This window comes from Rhinatrema bivittatum, chromosome 5 (assembly GCF_901001135.1).
Source record: "Rhinatrema bivittatum chromosome 5, aRhiBiv1.1, whole genome shotgun sequence".
NCBI classification, from domain to species: domain Eukaryota; kingdom Metazoa; phylum Chordata; class Amphibia; order Gymnophiona; family Rhinatrematidae; genus Rhinatrema; species Rhinatrema bivittatum.
This window is the reverse complement of record NC_042619.1, coordinates 117,213,006-117,227,565: the sequence shown is the minus strand read 5'-3', so window position 1 is coordinate 117,227,565 and position 14,560 is coordinate 117,213,006. Positions and strand designations below refer to the sequence as shown.

Sequence of the window (14,560 nt, the reverse complement as noted above, 5' to 3'; positions counted from 1 at the left end):
GAAAGTCTGACTGCCATCTTCCGTCAAGGCCTGGCGGAGAATATTAAAGATCAGATGGCAGGTAGAGATCCTCCAGAGACCTTGGAGGGTTTGATTCGACTCGCCATTCGATTGGACTTACGTTTCCAGGAGAGAACTAGAGAGCGAGCCGCCACTCGGAGAAATTTTCGTTTGGCTCCAACATTTCAGCAACCGATGGTTGTTCCAGCATCTGGCCAGACGTCTACAGATACAGATGATCCAATGCAGATTGATCGGGTTCGTCTGACTCCCGAGGAACGCAATCGAAGACGGGCCAAGAACCTTTGTTTGTATTGTGCAGGAGCCGGACATTTCCTCAACAAGTGCTCTAACAAACCGGGAAACTCCCGGACCTAGGTCGGGTAGGAGAGGCCTCCCTGGGTTCCACCACTCCCTCTCCACAATTATTATTACCTACAACCATTTGTTTAAACAACGAACCATTGCATCTGCAGGCCTTCATAGACTCAGGGGCGGCTGGCAACTTCATCCAGGAACTTCTGGTACAGAAATATCAGATCCCGGTGGAGTCCTTGCCCACTCCACTGTCGGTAACTTCTGTCTCGGGACGAGCAGTGGGAATGCATATCACCCAGATTACCAGACCCGTGCTGCTACGTACCGGTCTCCTCCACCAGGAGAGCATTCAACTATTAGTACTCCCGTCATCTGTTAATCAGATAATCCTAGGATTACCTTGGTTACGCCTTCATCAGCCTCACATAGATTGGGCGTCTCTAGACCTTGCGAAATGGAGTCCATTTTGCTTTCAACACTGCCTCAAGAAGTTTCCAGAAATTCCACTGCAATCTACGCAACTTGTTAATGGAATACCACATTCCTATAAGGATTTTCAGGACGTTTTCAACAAGCAATACGCAGAATCTTTACCACCTCACTGCAAATATGATTGCTCCATTGAAATCCTACCTGGAAAGATTCCACCCAAGGGACGCACCTACTCCCTATCGGAACCTGAATCACTGGCTCTCCGCCAGTATATTGCTGAGAACTTGGAGCGCGGCTTTATACGACCCTCTACCTCCCCGGCTGGAGCCGGATTTTTTTTTGTTAAAAAGAAGGATGGGTCTTTAAGACCTTGCATCGACTACCGTGGTCTTAATTCTATCACCAGGAAAAACAAGTACCCCATTCCTCTCATTTCGGAATTATTCGACCGCATTAAGGGGGCACAAATCTTTACCAAATTGGACTTACGAGGGGCCTATAACTTGATCAGAATTCGGGAGGGGGACGAATGGAAGACCGCGTTTAATACCCATGATGGTCATTATGAATATTGCGTGATGCCCTTCGGGCTTTGTAATGCCCCCGCGGTATTTCAGGACATGATTAATGACATCTTCCGTGACCTTCTTTATTCCCATGTAATAGTATACTTGGACGATATTCTGATCTTTTCCCACTCCTTGTCTCAACATGTGCTCCACGTCCGCCAAGTCCTCCAACGTCTCCGTGACCATCGTCTGTTCGCCAAACTAGAGAAGTGTGTCTTTCATCAGCCGCAGTTACCGTTTCTCGGATACATTGTCTCCAACAGGGGGTTGTCCATGGACCCTGCCAAGCTCAACGCCATCCTCAACTGGCCTCAACCGGTGGGATTGAAAGCCTTACAAAGGTTTTTGGGCTTTTCCAATTACTACAGGCAGTTTATTCCCCATTTCTCCACTTTAGTGGCACCCCTCACAGCGCTTACGAAGAAAGGTGTCTCTATGCAGCCCTGGCCAGAGGAGGCGGTATTGGCCTTTCATCGTTTGAAGGAGGAGTTCACCACCGATCTCTGTCTCCGCCGTCCAGACCCGGCACGGCCTTTTACTCTCGAGGTAGACACCTCTGCCGTGGGAGTAGGGGCAGTGCTTCTCCAATGATCAGCAGAGGACCAGTGGGTAACATGTGCATTTTTTTCCAAAAAATTTACGCCTGCGGAACGTAATTACACCATCGGTGATCGTGAACTCTTGGCTATAAAATTAGCCTTTGAAGAATGGCGACACCTTTTAGAGGGAGCTCGCCACGTGATCACTGTCTATACGGACCATAAAAATCTCGAATATTTGGCTACTGCCCAGCGTTTGAATCCCCGGCAAGCCCGATGGGCACTTTTTTTTAGCCGGTTTTTTTTTCTGGTCCGCTTTCGGCCTGCCCTAAAGAATGTCCGCGCGGACGCTCTCTCCCGGAGCTTTGACTCTCTTGATGCTCCCGACCCTCCTCGCTTTCTCATCGACCCCGCCAGGATCCAGGTGGCTGCCGCATTCACGGTCCCTATAGGGAAGACTGTCGTTCCCAAACGTCTCCGCTTACGGGTTCTTCGCTGGTCCCACTCTGCACATCTGGCGGGACACCCTGGGGTTGCTCGCACCAAGGAACTCCTTTCTCGGCATTACTGGTGGCCTACCTGGGGGAGGGACGTCAAGAATTTCGTGGACTCTTGCCCCGTATGTGCGGCCCAGAAGACGCCTCGCCGGAGACCTTTTGGGTTGTTACAGCTGCTCCCTCCTCCCTCGGCTCCGTGGACCCATATTGCCACGGACTTTATTACTGATCTTCCTCCCTCCGCAGGGAATACTGTCATCTGGGTGGTGGTGGATCGTTTTTCCCGGATGGCGCATTTCATTCCTCTTCCTGGGTTGCCCTCCGCTCCTGAACTGGCTCGTCTTTTCTTGCACCATGTCTTTCGCCTCCATGGACTCCCTCTCGATATTGTCTCCGACCGGGGTGTCCAGTTCATGGCGCAGTTCTGGACTAATCTTTGTAAACTTCTACGGGTAAAACTTGCGTTTTCCTCCGCCTATCATCCTCAATCCAATGGACTTACGGAGAGGACTAATCAATCGGTGAAGGCGTTTCTCCGGGCCTACGTGAATCAACGACAGGACGATTGGGCTTCCCTGTTGGTTTGGGCTGAGATTTCCCATAACAACCTTGTCCATCATGCTTCTGGTTGTTCTCCGTTCTTCCTGGTGTATGGCCGGCATCCGAACTTCCCTTTGCCTGTTCGTCCATCCTCGAATTGTCCGGCAGTCAACACTACCGTCGCCTCCATGTCCCGGTTATGGACTACAACTCATGCCTTGTTGACTAAACACGCCGCTGCCATGAAGCGCCGGGCGGACAAGCAGCGGTCTCCGGCTCCTGCCCTCCGGTGTGGGGACCTCGTCTGGTTGAGTACTCGTCACCTTCGCTTGCGATTACCTTCTGCTAAGTTTGCTCCGCGTTTCATTGGACCCTTCCCCGTCCAGCGGCGGCTTAACCCAGTTACTTATCAACTTTGTCTCCCTTCCTCTTTGCGGATTCATAACGCATTCCATGTCTCCCTCTTGAAACCTGACGTACTGTCCTGGCCTCATCGTCTGCAAAAGCCCACGCTCCCGGTTCTGCCTGAGGATGATCGCTACGAAGTTCAAGCTATCTTGGATTCCCGACGTGTGCGAGGGCGGCTCCAATACCTCCTCTCTTGGAAGAACTTTGGCCCGGAAGAAAACACGTGGGAGCCTTCTGGTAATATCCGGGCCCCTCGGTTACTCCGGGCCTTTCATCGTCGTTATCCCTCCAAGCCTGGTCCTCCGGGGCGGAGGGGGGGGGCTTGCGGGGGGGGTACTGTTACGGCACTCACGCGATCCGGAGCAGCACGGCGCGAGGCAGGGTCCGTTCGGGGTCCAGGGCGCACTCGGGCAGCTTCCGCGACATCGGCAGCGCGGGTTCGATAGTGCTGGGGGGATCCTCCATTTTGGCTTTGCTGAAATCACGCGACGGCGAGGGGAGTCCCACGCGATTCGGATCCTGGCCACGCCCCCTGACGTCAGACGCCGACGGAGTCCCTTTGCGCGGGAAATTTGAACTATTTAAAGGAGTGCAGTTCTCCTGTTTCCTGCTTCGGCCACGATTGTCTTTGAGCTTTCGCTGGATATTGTTTTGCTCGCTTCCTGACTAGACCCAGACTGTGCCTTGGATATTCTGCCTGCTGCCTGCCCTGTTGGATTATCTGCTGTGGTTCTGATTGCTCGCTGCCTGACTCGACCCGGACTGTGCCTTGGATATTCTGCCTGCTGCCTGCCCTGTTGGATTATTTGCTGTGGTTCTGATTGCTCGCTGCCTGCCTCGACCCGGACTGTGCCTTGGATATTCTGCCTGCTGCCTGCCCTGTTGGATTATCTGCTGTGGTTCTGATTGCTCGCTGCCTGCCTCGACCCGGACTGTGCCTTGGATATTCTGCCTGCTGCCTGCCCTGTTGGATTATTTGCTGTGGTTCTGATTGCTCGCTGCCTGCCTCGACCCGGACTGTGCCTTGGATTACTCTGCTTACCGCCTGTCCTGACCCGGACTGCCGTCCGGTGCCTGCACTGATCCCCAGCGTTCCGAATACTACTACACTAGGTAAGCGGTCTAAACTGTGGTTCCACTATATCCGTCTGGTAACCGTAACAGAGTAGTTATCTACAGGTCCACAGAACAGTATTGATTATACAACAGTGATCTGCATGCGATAGCTTTCGGAAGGAAACATTTTCTATGACCTCATTACAAAAGTCATTGTCTAAAGTATCAAGGTTTCTGAGAACTCTCCCATGCAGATCATTGTTATGAAAGCAATGCTGTAATGTGGACCTGTGGACAAATAATCCAGTGTCAGCTAAAAAGTTTAGTAGGCCATTTTCAGTGATCTGTGGGTTCTGTTTTGCAGATCTTGCCCCCCCCCCCCCACACACCCTGAGCTTTGAGTTCTTACAGCCTTTCTTTGAGCCTCTGTCTTAGCGCCAGACTGACTGAGACAGGGAGAGCATGCACTGAGCGCTGGATGAATGGGCCGATGCAATAAAACACATGGCCGATGCAATAAAACACACATTGGGGCGGATTTTCAGAGCCCTGCTCGCCTAAATCCGCCCAAAACCGGGCGGATTTAGGCGAGCAGGGCCCTGCGCGCCGGTGAGCCTATTTTACATAGGCTCACCGGCGCGCGCAGAACCCCGGGACTCGCGTAAGTCCCGGGGTTTTCGGAGTGGGCGTGTCGGGAGGCATGTCGGGGGGCGGGGCCGGAGCGCGCGGCGTTGCGGGGGCGTGTCGGCAGCGTTTTGGGGGCGGGTACGGGGGCGTGGCTACGGCCCGGGGGCGTGGCCCGCCCTCCGAACCCGCCCCCAGGTCGCGGCCCGGCGCGCAGGAGGCCCGCTGGCGCGCGGGGATTTACGCCTCCCTCTGGGAGGCGTAAATCCCCCGACAAAGGTAGGATAGGGGTTTAGACAGGGCCGGGCGGGTGGGTTAGGTAGGGGAAGGGAGGGGAAGGTGAGGGGAGGGCAAAGGAAAGTTCCCTTCTAGGCCGCTCCGATTTCGGAGCGGCCTAGGAGGGAACGGGGGTAGGCTGCGCGGCTCGGCGCGCGCAGGCTATACGAAATCGATAGCCTTGCGCGCGCCGATCCAGGATTTTAGCCGATACGCGCGACTACGCGCGTATCTACTAAAATCCAGCGTACTTTTGTTTGCGCCTGGAGCGCAAACAAAAGTAGGCTGTTCGCGCTCGTCTGAAAATCTACCCCATTGAAAACTGGTGCTGATATTGAGCACCCATTTTCCTAACATGCGTGCAGCCTCATCCCCTTGGCGCCCAATGCAGTATTTAAATGAGGGACTGCGTAAAAAAGAACGCACTAGGGGAGATTTGTGTATCCCAAGCACTCGACTGCATCGAGCTCCCACAATTGCAACAGGCGCGCAATATGAGCATATATTTTTACCCCACTTCTTCTGGCCATTTTTGCTGAGGTTGCTTAAGATGCCCGTAGCTAAGCGCCCCTTGCTATGGGAGTCTAAATTGTGCGTCCAGAAGAATTTTATTTTAAAATCAAGCTGATATACATTTATTTTTCAACACCGCAAGCAGTACATTTAAGTGTCACATCGATAATAAGTAGGAGAAATCACAGAGGACAGTATTTTTTAATTTCTCATGAGACCTTGACTTGCAGATTGACTTAACGTCACTTCCAGGGCTAGAGTTAATTTTGCCATGTTACAAAGTGTATGTTGGGCACCCAGTGATTTTTTGCATGGGGAGGGTAATAGCTATTAGTCTCATCTACGTGGAATTTACATGTGTTGAGTGCTATTGGCTACACATTTGTTTGGTTGCACATTTTGGACATGCTAATTTCTCTATTGCATCAGGTGCTAGTCCAGCATGTCCAAAACGCATGTCCAACCATGTGTAAACCTGAGTGCTAGAGTGGGCGCACTTTATTGCATCGGTCCCTCTGAGTGCTGGAGCAGCAGCAGTGGAGGCCACGGGCAGCAGCCAAGGTAATTAACTGAGCTGGCTGCCCTCCTCATACCTACTTCTCCCTTTTCCAGCACTTGTGTACAAAGGGAACTAATCCATTGTGATGGGTTCATGTTTGGCCGCTCCCCGCCCCTCTTTTGTTTTAAAATCTGAAAGAGAGACTGGTTGTGCTTTCAGTGCTTCCCTAGCTCTTTTTTTGACCATTCGAGTCCTCTCCATGTCCACATTGCCTGACCTATAGAGGTCAGTGTTCCGTACAACATTTTTAATGATGTAGATGTGTCTTGGGGGTTCGGAAGCACTGGATTAAATATTGACTTCAACTTTACTAAGAATCTTATTCACTGAGGGGTACATTTTTAAAAGCTTAGTTGGGACTTAGGTGTGGAAAACTAGTTACGCACATAGATTGACCATATACTCAATGCATATTTTCAGCTGCCTAAAAATATACAAATAGCTTTCATTACACACATAAATTAACCCACACATTAAAGGGGGCCATTCTGAGGATACATTAAAGACTTACACACATAGCCCAAGTTTTCAAAATATTATGCACATAAAAAGCATGCATTTCACACACATAACTTTATGTCCCATTTTGCAATGAGTAAAGTAAACATACATCGATTTAGACTCATAGCAGCCCGATTTTCAAAGTCAACTTGTGTGTATTTTGTGTTTGAAATTGGGCTTCTTTTCTGTTTGGTCCAAATTATACAGGTCACCGCAGATAGGTCCACTGAGAAAATTTACCCCCCTTCTGAAGGTCTTATCAAATTAAGGATTTTTTTCCCCATTGGCACAATTAAATTGATGAGGGCTTCAAGGGCATATTTCATAAACATAAACCAGAATGAAGGGTTAATGGCCCAGATTATGCCTATGCCCAGAAGTGAAACAAATTGGAGCTCCCAAACTACTGTCCCTTTCTGACTTCACCACCTCGACAGTGCCTTATTAACCAAATAAATGAAAACTAAAATAAACCAACTGAAGAAAAATGAACATGAGAAAACAGATACCTCCATCAGGATATCCTTACCTGGACCAAGGTACAGAGAATGAAGAAGATAAGATTTAATATAGATAACCCTGGAATAATGTTCTTCTCCAGCATCATAGATTGATGGTCTTGGCCATTGGTGATTAACATGTAAATCATTAAAGCTATGACAGGGATACCAAATAACAGACTGCACAGAAAAGATTTCCTCCATCTGGAAACCAAATGAAACAAGACAGTAATTTTACACAGCTGGTCTGCTCAATGCCACTTCTTAGTGCATGCACATTAGGCTCAAGTCTGCAAGTTACAGAGCACTCACATTCTTCTACTAAGTTGTTATTCAGTGGCCTATTACAATGAAATATTCTCTGTGGATAAAACTGAAAACCAAAACGCAACAAACATTTCACTGGGTCTAATGCACATTATTAGTGACTAGGCCCCAGTATTTTATTTTTTTATTTATTTAGCATTCGTTTATATACCGAGGTATAGCAGACATTGCCTTCACTCCGGTTTACATTATAACAAACCAGTTACATTTAAATCCATAACAGTATAACAGTAAAAAATTGAATCAGAACAATAACTTAGTAATGGTCAATAAATACATAAATATTAGGAATATGACTGTATAAAAATAGAAATAATGGAGGTAATAGAAGGTAATAGGAGGTAATAGAAATAATGGAGGTAATTTTAGAAGAAGGAGTCACACATGTAAATGTAACATATTATTTGAGCAATTTTAAAAAGCCATTCACGTGCAAAAAGCGCACTTATATGTAAATATCCTAATGACAATTCAATAGCATATATTGTAGCAATTTTGAAAAGACCACGTACATGGATAAAGTGCATTTACACATGTAAAAGCCAACTTTAAGCTTGTAAATGCTTTTTAAAATCAGGCCCACTGGGAGCTGTGGTAAATAATGCATATTACCATGCCTTAGTAAACAAATCCTCCCATCTTCAAACACAGCAGCATCTTTATGGAGAAATTTGTTCTATTTCATATGATCCCGCGATCCCGCTAAGCCAGCTAAATGTGGATGGACTAAGGAGTGATCTGAGTTACTACCATTCTCTGCTTATCATGGTCCCAGTTTGCATCTGATATGACAAGGTTATTTCCTTTCTGCTGAAGAAATGAGCTTAGTGACAAATCATACTCACTGTTTGATTTCCTCTTTGTGGTCCAAGTTATGAACGGATGAATCTCTTTTGGCTAAGGCAGCTTGAAAACCAAGCCCCTTTGATTAAAAGAAGAGGACAAAGTAGAGTAATGTGCTTAGAGTTTGCTCATAATACAGAGATAAGATACACAAGATGTTCACTCAGATGCCATGCAGTCTAAATGGCAAGAACACAAGGCATTAAACTCCTAACACTGCCTTGTTATACTGATTGGAATACAAGTGTCAACCGTTTGTTTTTGAGAACATGACATGGATGTAACCCCCTGAAAATACGGAAAAGGCACTGATTGTTAATACCCTGTCTGGTTGAAGATCTTTGTCTTTGTTCCTCTAAAGAGGACATGAATTGATAGAAAATGGCTTTTCCAGTGGGGATTACTGATTATTATTATTATTTTTTTATTATTAATGTTCATCTGCTTGGTGAGAGTGGATCAAGTTTTCAGTGGAGAGCGACATTCACACTTAAAACACTAGATTTTCAGAAAATGATGAACTGCATAATACAAACATGTGCATTGGCTAATGAGAAAGGCACACTGTGGAACTGATGTTTTCTTTTAAACAGACAAAGCAATAATGTTCTTACTCTGATCCAATCCTGGTTCTGCCCTATTTAATGTATGGAGATGTAGTCCCACCTTTCTTACGGAAATCAGACTTGCCAACCCCACGCATGAAATGTGGCAAAACCAAACCTGGTCAGCACTGTTTGGGTTGACCTGGGTGAAGTGCTAACTCTGGTAAAACGCTGGACTACACCAACGACTAGGAAATACTGGTTTACCCCCTGACAAAGGATCTGCGATCCAAAACAGGGAGTTGATTTATCGTGACCAACCTTTGGCGAATAATTGAAGATATTGTCGGCATTTTTGGATGAGTTCGGCGTCTTTGGAACAAGGGTTTGAACTATAGTTTAAGGCAGTGAATGGTTATTGCCATAATCATAAGATATTTTTGATTCAATACAACAAATGATTTTAAATATCACATTTATATGAATAAAAGGATATTTTATTTATTTATTTATTTATTTCGGATTTTTATATACCGACATTCTCAATACAAGTATCGAATCAGGTCGGTTTACATAGAACAAAACTGTCGCAATAAAGGCGTTACATTAAACAGCGTTTCTTAACATATGAGTAACATATAACATATAACATATAAATATAAATAATACAAATTAAATATTACATAGACAATAATAATAATAACTCGTCAACAGGACGTGGATAAATGTAAGGAATGTTTAAAGCGTTTAATACATTTCACGCTTAAATATAAATATACAAAAAATATTGGAGGGAGGAGGTCAGTTTATGATTAGAATTACAAACATCATTGGATGTGGTGATAATTGAAATTATATGAAACCTTCCTCTTCTTTCCTCAAAATTTTTCTTTGTTTTTTAAAAAAAAATTGTTTTGTCTAGCTTAAATTGGATTCATATAGATTAATTCATGATTTGATACACTTGCTGTAAATGTTGATCGGTATCAACACATTCATTGAAGGCTTGAAAACCTAAATAGGAGGTGATATCATGTATTATTGAAACCCTATATGAAAGGCATCCTCAGTAAGTCATAACATTTAAAACAATGGTACTGTACATGTACATGGTATGCACAAGACAAACCATATTAGCTAAATGATGGGTGAACAAAAAACCTCCCATTCTATGTTTAAGCACAGGCAACTGACTGCGGGAGCCGGGAACAAGATGATCACTGAACAAACACACTTATCATGCTCTGCAGCCTTTTGGATCTTCCTTTATTATGACTTTGATAGCTTCACTGTTCTGTGTGTGCCCAATTCCCATATAAGACTATAATTTCTTGCCAACAGCATTATGGTCCTGAATTTAAACCCAAGTCTTATTTACATAGCGCACTCCGTTTTCTTTATTTTGTGTCTGCCAGTCTCCTCCTCACTTTAGGCAGTCAACCCCACAGGAACTTGGTCCAGAATGGCACATCATCATGCCGATGGCTCAGGCCAGAGCTATACTATGTCAGCCCTTTACTTGTTCATGGCTTTGGACTTCCCCTCTTTCTAACTCATGGTTTTCTTGGTTCCCAGGTAAAGAAGGCTGACCCTAACTCCCTCTGAAGTCTACCCACAAGTGTATTACAGAGCAGGTGGATGGTAAAATGCGCATTGGGGAATGTTTGTTTCGATTCAGTCTCAGGGTCACATACATTTGTGGGTTTTGTATTCTTCTGTGAATGGCTTAATAAACTGCTTAACTTTCTGGAATATTGAAGTCCAGCCAATACTTGCAACACCCCCCTTTTAGTTTACCCAAGTGTCCTAACCAGCAGCCAAAAGTTGCCAATGTATACTAACCCTAGGTTGGGACTCTCTCCATCCCCTCATTGGGAGGCTGACAGATACTGCCTTTGCAGGATTATTCATTAATTACATAGGGGTAAATATTCAGCCTCTAAGTGGCTAGTTACATTAGCCGGATACCCATATCCAGCTAACTTAATCGGGATATTCAGTGGCACAGCTGCACCCCTGAATATACCCGGCTAAGTTACAGTTAGCCGAATATGTGGTATCTGGCTAACTTTAGATCTGCTCTATGGCACATCTACAGTTAGCCGGTTAAGTTAACCAGCCAACTCCAAATATCGGAGATAGCCGATTAACTTAACTGGCTAATTCCTCTCCTCCCCGGAACACCCACCTCCCGCCTCAGGAACATTGCCAACTTACCCGGTTAAATTCTAGCTGAATCTAGCTAGAATTTAGCCGGGTAAGCATTTAAAAAAAAAATGTGGCCAAGCCATTTAGATGGATAACTTTCCCGTTATCCATCTAAATGGCTTTTGAATATGTAACCCATCGTATCTTACATTTATCCCATTTATTTCCATCACTTACTTCAATAATTCCTATGATGTCCCGAGGGCCAACAACTTCAGGATCAAATTTGAGATGAGCTTTGCAGGTGGCAAGTGCTACAGATGCATATAAGACACCATTGGTCCTCATCAGTCTGCATTCAATGTTGTGAACACAGGAAGCACAAGTCATCCCAGTAATCTGAAGGAGAAGACTGAAGTCTATTAATAATACATCTTTTTTGTATTCTTTTGCTATGTAGCCAGTAACCATAGAAGAACATGATATTTTAACTAGCAGGAGAGCTACAGAAGGCAGGGGTTTTTGGATGGTGATGGTTTCTAGCCAAATTACTAACCTGCTTCTTTTCAAAGCTTTATATTATTCATGAGACACTCTAGAGCAGGGGTCGGGAACCCATGGCTCGCGAGCCAGATATGGCTCTTTTGAGGGCTGCATCTGGCTCGCAGACAAGTGTCGCCACACTTTCCCGCTGACCCAGCTGCTCCCCGGTCCTCTTCCGCCCATTAAGCCTGGGTGGAATGCGGCAGGATAGCTGGAGTCAGCGGCACCGGCGTGCTCTCTTCTTCCCGCCCCCCCCCCCCCCCGCGGCCCGGAAGAGGAAGTGGAGAATATCGGGTGCGTGCGCGGCAAGAAGAGGCCACGCTAGTGCGCTCGGTATCGGCCCGAAGAAAAGAAGACTGCAGTGCGGCTCGGAGGAAAATGAAGAGGTTCACCCGCGGCCGATGGGACTCCGCCTCCGCGAGGGCTGAAAACGAAGAGGTTAGCGTTGGGAGGAGGCTGCTGCTGCTGAGGGTTCCCGGGTGGGGGTTCACTCTCTCTCCCCCACCCCCACCCCGGGAACCCGCGGCAGCAGCAGCCTCCTCCCAGCTGATTTAGGTGAGGGAGCATGTGAGTATGTGATTGAGAGCCTGTGTGTAAATGAGAGAAAGAGAGGACATGTTTGTAAGCATGTGAATGAGAGTCTGTGTGTGAGAGAAAAAGACAGCATGTATTTATGTGATTGAAAGCCTGTGTGTGTGTGTAAGCGTGAAAAGATAGACAGCATGTGTGTAAATGTGTAATTAAGAGCCTATATAAGTGAGAGAGAAAAAACATGTGTATATGTGAGTACTGAGAGCATGTGTGTATAGGTGTGTCATTGAGAGCCAGTGTGAGAGAGAGCGCTGGTATGTGACTGAGAGAGGAGAAAGTTCCAAGCAAACCACCCCACCTCCTGCTAATTCAGAACAATCTCAGGACACCTGGATATCAAACGTTCCCAGGTATGCAGAGCAAAAACATTTTTGTATCCTTATTATTTTTCATTACTGGGTCTTTGTGTCTGCTATTTTGAAATATTTTGTTGGTATCTGGAAATGTTTTATATGAGTTTTTAATTATTGGATATTCCACTCATCAGCTGTTTCGAAATATGTTCATTTTGTTAGTACAGTTTTACTGCTGATGATTTTATATTTCTTGATTTGTTTTATAAGGATGGGTGATGTTTCTTTTTTCCTTTGTTACACTGCATACAGAGACTCTGGCTTGTTGCAGTTTCCAATTCAGTTTTTTCTGCATGCTTCTAGTTATGCGTTTTGGTCTCTTTATTCTATGTTAGGTGAGGGACAGCACGTGATTCAGGTGAGGTTTTCTGCTGGCGTGTCATTTCTGTGTAGGACTCTATAGCAGCCTGACTTGGTCCGTTTTCCTAATAGGAGATGTATTGGTGTCTTAAAGCCTGGTGTAATATTTTCAGAGACTTATTGTACTTTAAAAGTGTGATCTTACATAAAATGCACACATTTACTTGTATTTAGTTTTAAACATATTGTATGGCTCTCATGGAATTACATTTTAAAATATGTGGCGTTTATGGCTCTCTCAGCAAAAAAGGTTCCTGACCCCTGCTCTAGAGGTAGTAAAAAAAAAAAAGTAAGGAGAGGTTTAAGAAAGATAGAGGACTGGTGAAGAGTATGATTTCGGAGCGGCCTCGGAGGGAACTTTCCTTCGCCCTCCCCCCACCTTCCCCTCCCTTCCCCTACCTAACCCACCCCCCCGGCCCTATCTAAACTCCCCCTTACCTTTGTTCCACGATTTACGCCTGCTAAAAGTAGATGTAAATCTGCGTGCGCCAGCGGGCTGCTGGCGCGCCATTACCCGACCCGGGGGCTGGTCCGGAGGCCTCGACCACGCCCCCGGGCCCGCCCCCGCAACGCCGCGTCACGTCCCCGAAACGCCGCGTCATTTTAGACGCGCCCCCGACACGCCCCTTTTAGAAAGTCCCGGGACTTACGCGCGTCCTGGGGTTCTGCACGCGCCGGTGGCCTATGCAAAATAGGCAGGCCGGCTCGGGAGGGCGCTGCGCGCGTAAATCCGGCCGGATTTACGCGCGCAGCAGCTATCACTGAAACTACAGAGCCTATAAATAAATGCCATACTGTACTTGGAAAATAAAACTCATGGTTTTCCAGCAAGGGGACAAAGAGTTGCAGAGACATCAGTGTTTAAATGTTTTGTTTACAGGGCCATGGCACCTGAAGAGTTAAAGTTATTTTGCATGTTCTGTACTCACGATGAGCTCTATGTTGCCATCTGAGGCTGTGTAGTCTTCCAAGATGGTCGCCCCAAAGCCCAGGTTTTCAATCAGCTGGGCTATTTCAAGTGGCTGAATACTGTCTGGGTTGTACTTGACTTCTGCCTTTCCCGCCATCAGTGCAACCAGCACCGAAATTATACCTGCAATGGTAATCGGAGGGTTACATCTGAAAAGAAATTAGCCATAATCCAAGAACTAGTTCTATGACAGAAACATATTACATTGAATAAGCAATGAAAATGACTTAAACGTTATTACAGCTGTAGCATAATTATTAGCCCAAATAAAGACTGTCTGTCTCATTCAGCTTTCTCCGGAGTAGTCTAGAGTAGGTGCTGCATATTGCATTGTTCATAAAGCATGGTATTTTACCAATGTTGACCAAGGCAGTGGCTACGAAATATTGAAATAGGCTCCAGGGTGCTATGCAAACCCTCCATTATCTGTGAGGGAAATGTGTTACTTTTCCTATAAAAACCTCTTGATATTAAATTCTGCCCCAGGAAGTTATAGCTTTGATTGCCTGCTCCTGCACAGAAGCCCATTAATTGGTCAGCTCCCAGCA

The 14,560-nt window shown here is 46.1% G+C and overlaps 1 protein-coding gene across 2 annotated transcripts in view; it reads right to left on the bottom strand.

The window, feature by feature from the left end:
* ATP7B (ATPase copper transporting beta) overlaps positions 1-14,560 on the bottom strand; it is a 225,428-nt gene that overhangs the window by 68,852 nt on the left and 142,016 nt on the right. For both annotated transcript variants that reach the window (XM_029602798.1, XM_029602797.1), the window contains 4 exons: positions 13,972-14,135; positions 11,433-11,594; positions 8,505-8,581; positions 7,362-7,536 (listed from right to left, as the gene is read on the bottom strand). In XM_029602798.1, the coding sequence (XP_029458658.1) occupies positions 7,362-7,536; positions 8,505-8,581; positions 11,433-11,594; positions 13,972-14,135 (578 nt within the window). The remainder of the gene's footprint in view (positions 1-7,361; positions 7,537-8,504; positions 8,582-11,432; positions 11,595-13,971; positions 14,136-14,560) is intronic.